This window comes from Leptonychotes weddellii, chromosome 7 (genome assembly GCF_054177405.1).
Source record: "Leptonychotes weddellii isolate Sample4059 chromosome 7, ASM5417740v2, whole genome shotgun sequence".
In the NCBI taxonomy this organism is placed as follows: domain Eukaryota; kingdom Metazoa; phylum Chordata; class Mammalia; order Carnivora; family Phocidae; genus Leptonychotes; species Leptonychotes weddellii.
Window position 1 is genome coordinate 131449385 of NC_138375.1, and position 10902 is coordinate 131460286.

A 10902-nucleotide genomic window follows, 5' to 3' on the forward strand; every position below is an offset into this window, starting at 1 on the left:
GTGGTAGGATTATGGATGATCGCTTTTTCCTTTTTTGTGCTTTTCTCTATTTTGGGACGGTTCCCCCCCTTTTTTTTTTTAAGATTTTATTTATTTATTTGACAGAGAGAGACACAGTGAGAGGGAACACAAGCAGGGGGAGAGGGAGAGGGATGGTTTTCTAATAAACATGCTTCTGTTGTCATTGGCAGGGAGCTATTCGTGAACTCTTGCAGGGACAGGGCAGGCTGGCCTCTTTGCAAGGAGGCTGTGCCCTTGTCAGTGCACAACCTGCCCCACCGTCGTGCTTGGCTCCTGCGCCCCAGTCCACATATGGACCTGGTTTCAGCTGGTCTCGCTCAGGGGAGGGGCCAGCCTGGATTAATCCAGAACACACAGCCGGCACAGTCTCCTGCACGACCCTCCCGTTTGACATTTTTCTTGCCCTCACTTCGTTTTAGGAAGTGACATTTTTCTAACACAAAGAAAAAAAAAATCCTCCCTGAGGCTGGTCCTGAAGTTTCCTAAGCTGCAGAAAAACACCTTTTCCTAAAACTGACCATTCTCAAAGCCATTTTCCTTTCCCAACACTGCCAGTGTATGCTGGTGGGTGAGAGTGATTTCCCAGGCGCCTGGGTGGCTCAGTCGTTAAGTGTCTGCCTTCAGCTCAGGGCAGGATCTCAGGGTCCTGGGATCGAGCCCCGCATCGGGCTCCCTTCTCAGCGGGGAGTCTGCTTCTCCCTCTTCCTCTGCCCCTCACCGTGCTCTCTCTCTCTCTCAAATAAAAAAAAAAGTCGTTTCCTCAACCTGTCTTTCCTCCTCTTTCGGCTTTCCTTGGTGAGGAAAGACAGTGGCATGATCAAGGGTCTGCCGCATCTACACTGCGTTTGGACCCTGCATATGTTACCCTATTTTAATCTTCCAACTCTGTGCCTGTGACCTCCCCAGGCTCCGAGAGGCCGCGTACCCTGCCCGAGGCCACAGAGCGGAGCCAGGATCCTGAGTTGGGTCTGAAGGACTCCAAGCCCATGGATACTCAGTACACGAGGTGTCTCTTAGGCGGCCCAGGCCTCTCCAGCGGCGGCAGTCACCCTAACCTCTGGGATGAGCACGGTGGAGCCGTCTGTACCCGCCCCCCAGGCTGGGAGCCAGGCCCTCCGCGGGCCAAGAGATCTGAATTTCAGCTCAAAACACATGGGCCCCGCGAGCCCACGGAAGATCGTCCCACCTGCCTCCTGCCCGCATGGGCCTGCTTTCCTCCCTTGCAGGAGCACGGCGGGGTGTCACTCCCAGCCCGTGGGCCCCCTGCAGGGGACCGCGTGAGCAGTAGGACTGCTGGAATAAGGGTGCTGGGAGGCACACGGCAGGGCCTGGCTGGCTCCTGGTGCTCAAGGCTTGGACACCTGGGACTCAGCCCAGCTGGGGAGGATGCCCATATCTGTGTGGAGGGGGCAGCACAGGTTCAAGCCGGGGCTAGGTGACCTCAGGAAGAGGGGCGCCCCGGCCCTGTGCGCTCACGGGTGTGTGACGCGAGATTTTGACAAGGTCCCCTCACCCCTCACCAGGCCCAGCCACTCCCTTCCCAGAAAGCTCCCAACTTCACACCAGAGGGACACACTGCCCTTGCATCCATCCCCTTGCCTCCCCTCCCCCAACTCACGGAGCCCCATCTCTGGCCCAGGCTGGGCACCAAGCCCCCCACATGCTAAACCCCAGGCTTCATTCCCCGACAGTCCTGGAGCAGCCCCCGTCACGTGTCCGCGGTGACCTTTGGTGTTGGGATGCTCCAGGCAGGACCTCACTTCTCCTGAACCCCACTGCTGTCTTCACAGGGAGGGAGCTCACAGCCAGTGAGCAGGGACTTGAGCCCTGACTTCCTAACTCCGCACCTGGACCTGGGGGCTGGTCTGGAACCCCCGTCCTTTACCCAGGAAAAATTACTCCCACCATCAGCCAACATCCTCTCTCATGCTCACAGCCCCGGAGAAAGGAGTCAATGTCACTCTGTGCTCAGAAAAGCCAATATGGGGGACAAGGGAAGAAACCCATTCACCCCAGCCACCACCCACTCTCCCTGGGGCACCCAGCTGGGAGGCACAGCGCTGACCTGCAAGCTCAGATCTTTCTGGTGCTAGGTGCTGGATTGCCATCCACAGCCTCCTGGCAAGGCAGCTCCAGCAGGACTGGGGGATACCCCCCTTCGCCCTCCATCACCAGCCTGTCCTGACTCTGGACAGAGCTGGTCATTAGCAAGGGCTCTGAATCAACCAACATTTTCCTCCCTGCATCTTCTTGGCCTGAGAGCACAGAACAACTTCTGTCCCCCAACCACACCCCAGGTCCCGCCATGCTCTCCTTCCACGAGGTCACCCCCCTGCTCTGACACCTCAGGATTTCTGGACGCTGGGGTCGCAGTCTTTAACCTCTCTGAGCAGGACTGGACATCAGCACAGCTCCATGTAATTTTGCTTTTCATGTAGTGCTCACCCAGCCCGGGAGGGGGACGTCGATTCCAAATATAAGCCAACTTTGAGGTTTAATTCAAAAGATCTGAGAAGTGATGACACCACAGAGACCACACTGGAACCAACCAGTCTCCGGATCCCGAGTGCTGACAGATCGCGGTGGGCTGGGACAGGCAGCCCCCTTCCCACTGGGGAGAGGCTGACAGCCGAGCCAGCCCCATGGGCCCCACAGCCAAGGGCCGGACCATTGGCTCAGGGTGGACAGGCTGGGCAGCAAGAGTGTCCGGAGGATTCGAGATGCCAAGGAGCCTCCTCCTTGAGCCTCTTTGCTTTGCCTGCAGGACAGCTGGAGCGGCAGACAGATTCGCAGAGCTACTGCTAACCCCCCTCTACAGACAGACCTCAGCCACTGAGAGAAGGGGGGGGTGGGCAGGAGTGTAGACAGAGTTAAATAAAGGCTCAGAGGAAGAAGATCAGCTCGAGAGAAAAGGGCACAAAGAGCAAAAAATAAATGGCAAATTACCGGGTAGCCATCTCGTCCTGATTGCCCCTGTGGTAATTAATATGTCATTAATAATCAGACTTTGAGCAGAAAACCATATGGCAACACTTACAACTCAAACAGGGCCCCCCGGTCCCCCCATGTTCTGCGGGGTTTGCAGCAAAGGCTGATGGTTTGGTAATGACTCCTGGTGGTGGTGGTGGGGGGGGACACTCAGGGCTCCGCTGGGTCTGGGAGACAGAGCACCCATTTCCTGCCTCTTGGAGCCAAGCTGGAGGGGCCACCAGGGAGCACACCCATGCGGTTCAGGGAGGGGGGGGATATGGCGAGGACCACAGGGGGGTGGGTGATTCTGAAGGGTGGTGTCACCGCCACCGTGGAAAAGGCTCCCTGAGTCAGATCTAGAGAGCAGAAATGGCTCTTCCTGCCTGTTGCCACTGGGAGAAGGTAGACGGAGGAAGACAGCCTCGGAAGCCAGAGATATGGGGGTGGGGGGTGGGGCATTTCTCGCTACTGGATGCTTCTCTGCTCCCCACCAGCTCAGAGCACTGACCGCCAGGGCCAGTGTCCCACACATTGGCATCCATCTCAGGCTGCAGCTTGAGAATTCTGCAGAGTTTAACAGCCAAGTCAAAAAAAAAAAAAAAAGAATCACTCCACTGCCCTCCGCGTTACACACTTCAAGCAAGTTCACATAGGCTAGCCTCCGCGTGACAGCCAGGAATGACTCAACAGCCAGAAACTGCTTGTGGCCAATAAATCTACACATTCTCGCAGGCTCACTCCCTGGCTCAGTGCGGTGCCGCCTCATGCATGGAGGAGCCCGGCTTCCGAAGGGTGCCGATTGGGAAGTGAATCACAGTAAGGGGAAGTCAAAAATAAAACTGTTCACCCGAAAGGAATTCCTTTAGAAGGTTCACTTTGGCCCAAGCGGACTGTCAGTGTGCTCCCTGAATTGATTCGTCAGGATTCATCGGGCTCTGAAAAACTGCCAGGATGAATCAAAGACCAACTCGTCACATGTCTTTGGAGAAGGACCTGGGAGTTCCGGGGCGCTGACCATCCCCTGCGTTCTATGCTGTCCCCTGGCGACCAGTCCCTCCCACGCACCCTCGTCCCACTGGCCAGTGAGTGGTGTTCCCCGTGCTCCCGCGAGGGCTCAGCTGCGTGAGCCAAGGAGGCAAACACATTTTGGCAAATCAGGGAAAGGGACCCCATGAGTCCTGGCACCGCTGCCTGACTCCGGGGCCCTTTGTGCCTAAGCACGCGAGACAGAAACATTTAAACAGATTAACTGCCGCAGAGAATTTAGAAAACGAGGACACGGTGCTTGCATCTCTGTGCACCAAGTTGAGCCGAGACCCGGCGAGGAGCAGCCAGGCCCAAGAGTGCCAGCTCTCTTGGAAGGAAAAGGGTCACAGAGTGCTTCACAGGGCAAGTCAAGCCCATAGAATTCTGTGCCGGCATTCATCTACGAATTAAAAAAATAATATATGGCCCCTGTCCAGGACTGATTTTTTTTTTTTTAAAGGACACAACACACCTCTCTAACTAAAAATTATTTTCATGGAATAGTTACGGAAGAGGACAAAATGTCTTATCTTTCAGGAGCAGAAAGCATCATCCAGGACACTTACGGGAGGACCTGCAAAACACAAGCAGAGAACCTACAGTCAGCATCACAGGGAGAGAGGGTCCCTTTGCCCAGGCCAGCCTCTCTCTTGCACAGCTACAGGCCACCCCTCCTTGCAAGCCTTTGATGCTCTCACGGGCCCCAAAGCCAAGTGGCAGGGCAGAGGGAGTGCTTTTGCCCTTGCAGGGGCAGGGGCAGGTATATGGGTGGTAATGACAATCCTGGGTGTATTGGTTCTGGTGTTCGTTTCCCGGGGCTACGGTTGATCCCTGCCTGGGGCCCATCCGGGTCCGGTTTTGGCAAGCCAGGTAGGAATCAGACTTGTTCCTGCTTGAAGAACAAATTTTGGTGCTCACCTGGGGTCAGTTCATTTCTACTGAAGGGGAAACACTTGGGGGAGAAAACATTTGGGGCAGAGGGCAGAGCACTCCTAAGGGTGCAGGTCTGGGTGGGGCTGAACAGACACGCAGGGGGAGCCTGTGGCTCAGCCTGGGGTTAGGGGCACCGAGTCTGGGTGTGCGTGGGGAAGCTGAAGGGGCTGAGTCCAGAAGCACAGGGGGCTGCTCTGGGAAAGGCTCGTGCAGCACGCTGACACTTGTCCCCCCACCGGCAGATGAGGGCTCGCCGAGGACATTCGCAAAACCCGCAGGTGTCTTCTTCACCTTCTGGGGTGCAAACCACACTGCATTTGACCTTCTCAGCCATCTTTGCGGGAGGTGTGATAACAACACAGATGCTCAGGGAGAAAGCAGGGACTTGTTCAAGGCCACATGGTTGGTTAAGGGTTGGAATTCATCCTGGAAAGAGCTCTCCCAACTCTTGAACCCCATACACTTTCCGCTAAAGGCATGCCGCTGCCAATCCAGTAAACTCTCTGCTCCCCCGCAGACCCTGGGCCTCAGTCTGGGTAGCGGGGCTGGCACAGGGAGGAGGGGACACTCGGCTGGCAGTAGGCCCACACATATTTATGGATCGCCACCTATGAGCTGCTGCCCCCCCGGGGGGGCAAGTAAGGGGACCCACTGGTGAGTACAAGAGGCAGGATCTCTGACTCGCAGAATTTTTTCTGAGAAGGATAGATGCTTAGGAAAACAGTGACTCAGGGAGAAGCACAGCAAGCTCCTAGGCAGGCGGGGTCCTGAAGGTGAGACATGGTTATCTCAGGGAGGAGAGGGGAGGGAGCCATGGGGCAGGGGTGGCAAAGCTCCCAATGCGCCAGGACCACTGGGCTTCTGAGGGGCTGGGATCCACAGAGATGGGGCAGGGGGTGTCCATGCCATGGCCCGGGATTTGAAAGGCAGGGGGAGGCAGGGAGCACAGAAGGGTCCTGCTCGGAGGAGGGGTGGGAGGGGCTGAGAGTGGGTGCAGGGCAGCTGTCTCCATGTAGGTGATGGTGGCCAGGACTCCACATGCTTATAGTGGAGAGAAGTGAGTCAGAAGACACTTGTCAGTGAGGACCCACAGGACTTGTTCATCCAATTAATGGTGTGTGTGGGGGGGTTGTGCATGGGGCATAGAGAAAGGAGAGACAAGACAAAGATCTTTGGCCTGAAAAACTGATGTACAGTGGTGCTAATACCCGAGAATGGTAACATGGGGGGCTGTGGGTCCCCTGAGTCTAGACTAGGGTGGGGCAAGGCGTTGGCCACGTGGACAGACTTTTTCACCTTCAGCTAGGGACCTCGTGCCTTGTTTTCCCAGGAAAAGAAAAGCCATTGGACTGATGCCACATGCACACACCAGCCTGCACCTGCGTCTGTGCCCAGCCTCCTGTCTGTGTCCCTCCGGGCAACCCGCCCCACCTTCCAGGGGCCCTGCACCCACCGCTGCCTCCCTGCCTGTTGCATCGAACCCACTTTCTCCAGCAGATGCTTCCCAGCAGCTCTGGAACGGCTCCAGTTTCTCTGCTGAAAGCCCATCCTTTGCTCACACGCCCTCCTCCGCTCCGGCCTGGCTCTCCTCTCCCTCACCGCTGGGGAGAGGGGTTTCCCGTCACTGTCTCTAAATTTCACACCTTCCATGCACCTCGTGACCCTCTGATATGGGTTCCATCCCTATCACCACCAGAACGGCTCTCACCCAGTCCCCAACCACCTGCCTCCACATCAGTCAGCCCGCCAAGGATTTCTCCTCCTCATCCCACGCTGCTGAGCACACCCGCCTTCTGGAAGCACTCTCTCCCTTCGGCTTCCAAAAGGTCATGTTCCTCCCACTTCGCTGGCTGTTCAGCTGGCTCCATTTCTCCCAGCCTCACGCAGAGGCTCCTCAGAGCTCATGGCAAAGGCTTTCTTCTCTTCAGTTTTCCGCTGGGCTCATCTGTCCCCGCTCTCTCCTGTCTTCCCCAGGGATCTCATCACGCTCTTGACTACCCTAGGCAGAAGTGTCCCAAGTGGGTGCCTCCTGCCTCAACTGTGCCTCAGAAGCCCAGACTCCCTCCCTCCAGCTGTCTGCTTGCCATCTTCCCTTTAACAGTCCCCAAGACTCCTCAAGCCAAGGTGCACAGACACGCTTATGGTCTTCTGCCCACAAACATGCTCCTCTCCTGGTTCCTAGTCTCCGTGGGGAGATTCCCTCCCGCCCAGTTGGTGACCTGGATAATGACGAGTCCCCCTCGACACGCTCTCCCTCCCCAATCTATTGGCACATCCAATCCACAGACATTCACGGAGGGCCTGCTGTTCTGGATGCTGTTCTGGGCACGTGGGATACGGCAGTGATGATGACAAAGATCCCCATCCTAAGGAGCTCACCTTCTAGCGAGGGAGGTGGCCAAGATACCATAAGCATAACGAACAAGTACATCACCTACGAGATGACACGTACAACGGAGAGAGAGGCAGTGGGGCAGGGGCAGGGGTGCAAGGGGATGGACTCTGGATGGATTCTGAAGGTAGAGCCAAGCGGATTTTTCTCCGGAGTGAGAGAGAGAGGAGTCAAGAAAGATGCCACGATTCTAGCTGGAACAACTGCAGGGATGGAGTTGCCATCAGCAGAGGTGGGGAGACTGGGGGTCGGTTGGGTTTGGCTGGAAGGATCAGGAGCTCAGCCTTATATACACGTGGCGCTCGGGGGTGTCCCAACAGTTCGAGGTTGGGAAGAAAAGGAATTCCTAGAAGCGGAATGGAGAAAGTGCATTGAGGAGGAGGAGGCTGTTGCCTGTGCCCCTCACTGCAGACAGCTGAGTAAGATGAAGACCAAGACCAGCCCACTGGGGGCGCCTTGGTGGCTCAGTCAGTTCAGCATCTGTCTTCAGCTCGGGTCATAATCTTAGGGTCCTGGGATCGAGTCCCATGTTGGGCTCCCCGCTCGGGGGGGAGCCTGCTTCTCCCTCTGCCCTTCACCCTGCTCGTGCGTGCTCTCTCTCTCTTTCTCTCAAATAAAAAAATAAAATCTTAAAAAAAAAAAAAAAAAGACCAGCCCACTGGCTCTAGCCACACAGGGGTGAGGGCAGGGGGAGTGATGGGTGTGTAAATCTGGCTGGAGATGGTTTCCAGGAGAAGGACAAGGAGGAATATGGGCAGCGAGCACTTTCAAGCAGTTTCGCTGCAAAGGGAAGCAAAGACACAGAGCAGGTGCTTTGGGGACAAGGGGTCCAGAGAGGGCTCCTTCTTCAAGATGAGAGACACAACTGTATGTGTGTATAACGGGAGTCATCCGCAGGGAGGGGAGGATCCAACATGTTGGAGAATGGGGGATTCCTGGAGGAACGACCCTGAGGATGGCACATAGAGGTGGCCCTGTTGGAGGCAGGGGCTGGACATCCACATGTGGGTCTGGCATTCAAAGTGTCACCGGCCACATGGGTGCTGGAGTGCGTGTGTGGTATTTGAGCCAGACGGGGCAACACAGTGGGATCCATGGGTTGGAAGATGCAGGAGATGGAAGGAATGTGGGGGTCAGGGAACGAGGCAGTGGGCTTAGGTGAATTGTGTGAATTGGGGTACAGTGACGCTGTATTTGCTGGTGATGATGAGGCATTGGTTAATACCATGGGAGGGAGGGCGGCTGGAGGTCCAGCTCACTGAAGGAGGCCTGGGTCTCCTGGGTCACTGGAGGGGCTTCTGTGTGCATATCAAGATCCCCAGGAACTGACCCAGAAGGAGTGTTGGTGGGAGGGCTGCAGACCCAGGAGGTCAAACCCACAAGCAATGAGGGGGATGTGCCGGGGTCAGGGCTGACATATCGCTACTCCAATCTCCACTCTGGCGCCAGGGTGCTGTTTTCAAGATGCAGATCTGAGCATGGCACCCCTTCTCCCCCCAGTCCTCATTTTCCCATTGTTCTTAGGGACAAAGGCCCCAATCCTACATCACATGCTGCGATCTGTCCCTGACTCTCCACCTGAGCCCCTTAAACCCGTGGGCAGAGGGGCGGTGTTACTAAGGGGTGCTGGGCAGACTGGTGGTTATCAGGACAAAGTGAAGCTGGATCTGTGCCTCAGCATGAGCCATGATAAATTCCAGAAGGATCAAAAGACTTACAGGTTAAAAAAAATTCTTAAAAATCTTAGAGGAAAACAGACCCATAAATACGGAGAACAAACTGGTGGTGGCCAGAAGAAGAGGGGGATGGGCAAGACGGGTGAAGGCGGGTGGGGGATGCAGGCTTCCAGTTACGGAATGAACAAGTCACGGGGATGAAAGGTACAGCATAGGGAATATAGTCAATGATACTGTAATAATGTTGTATGGTGACAGATGGTAGCTACACGTGTAATGAGCACACACAACCTATAGAGAAGTTGAATCACGATGTTGTACACCTGAAACTAATGTAACACGGAGTGGCAGCTATACTTCAATTAAAAAAAAAAAATCCTAGAGGAAAATTCCTTTCTGACCGTGGAGAGGGAAAGGCTTTTCCAACTACAGTCCCTAATCCAGAAGCCATAAAATGAAAGTCTGATTCAACCGTATAAAACCAAAAATGCCTACAAAGCAGAAAGCACCATAAGCAAAGTCAAAAGCCAAAGTGGGAAAAATATTTCTGACTTATGTCACAAAGGCTGATGTACCTTGATGTAAAAATGCCCCTACAAATCAACTCTAAAAACATCGACGACCTAAGAGAAAAATAGTCAAAAGATATGAACGGAGAGGTCAGAGAAAACATAAATAGCCTAGGGGCGTCTGGGTGGCTCAGTCGGTTAAGCGTCTGCCTTCGGCTCAGGTCATGATCCCAGGGTCCTGGGATTGAGTCCCGCATCGGGTTCTTTGCTCAGTGGGGAGTCTGCTTCTCCCTCCGCCCCTCCCCCCACCCAACCCCCAGCTCATGCTTGCACTCTCTCTCTCTCACTGAAATAAATAAAATCTCTAAATATGTAACAGCTTGTTCTCCATGAGAGCACATAGAATCACATTAGTCTTTTTCATAACTGCATGGTATTCCATTTAGAGTTGAAACATACCTCCGCATTTCCACTGTGCTATTTCTAATTTTTGGCCATTGCAAACAGTTCTGCTATGGATATTTTTTTTTTTAAAGATTTTATTTATTTATTTGACAGAGAGAGACACAACGAGAGAGGGAACACAAGCAGGGGGAGTGGGAGAGGGAGAAGCAGGCTCCCCGCAGAGCAGGGAGCCCGATGCGGGACTCGATCCCAGGACCCCGGGATCACGACCTGAGCTGAGGCAGTCGCTTAACCAACTGAGCCACCCAGGTGCCCTGCTATGGAGATTTTTATAAACCTGTCCTTTTAACATATATTTGTAACATATATTTGTAACACATATATGTAACACATATATGTAATACAGATGTGTTAACGCATCTACAGAATACATTTCTAGAAGGATCATCGTTGTGGCAATTAGCACAAACATTTTAAGTCCTAATTAGCATTGCCAAATGGGTATCTGCTGTGATTATAGTTTTAACCATCATTTCTCATATTATGAATGAAGATTCGCTTTTGTTTCATATACTTAAAGGCTATTCATGTTTTCTTTCTTTCTTTTTTTTTTTTTAAGATTTTATTTACGTGACAGAGAGAGAGCCCGCGAGCAAGCAGAGTGAGCAGGAAAGGGAGAAGCAGACTCGCTGCTAAGCAGGGACTCAATTGACTGAGCCACCCAGGCGCCCCTTACTGTTGTATTTTTAAAAAGGTATGCAACAGTGTATTACTATTTATTTAGCCATTTGAGCTAAGTAAAAAAACCGAGAGGCTTTTGTTTGGATAAACATGGTACATCTCTGGGTGTGGACACAGACAGTGTTCATCAGGTTGCCTGTGGGGAGGGGCACTGAATGGCGGGAGGATAGAAGCCTGGGGGTGGGAGGAGGGGAGACTGACTCCCCCCCTTCCCCCCGCCCCCCGCTCT

The 10902-nt window shown here is 54.1% G+C and overlaps 1 protein-coding gene across 1 annotated transcript in view; it reads right to left on the bottom strand.

Moving 5' to 3' along the window:
- Nucleotides 1-10902, bottom strand: part of COL23A1 (collagen type XXIII alpha 1 chain) — a 290389-nt gene that overhangs the window by 42014 nt on the left and 237473 nt on the right. Inside the window, exons 4-5 of the mRNA XM_081827261.1 lie at nucleotides 4584-4591; nucleotides 2968-2994 (exon numbers count right to left, since the gene is read on the bottom strand). Of these exons, the coding sequence (XP_081683387.1) occupies nucleotides 2968-2994; nucleotides 4584-4591 (35 nt within the window). The remainder of the gene's footprint in view (nucleotides 1-2967; nucleotides 2995-4583; nucleotides 4592-10902) is intronic.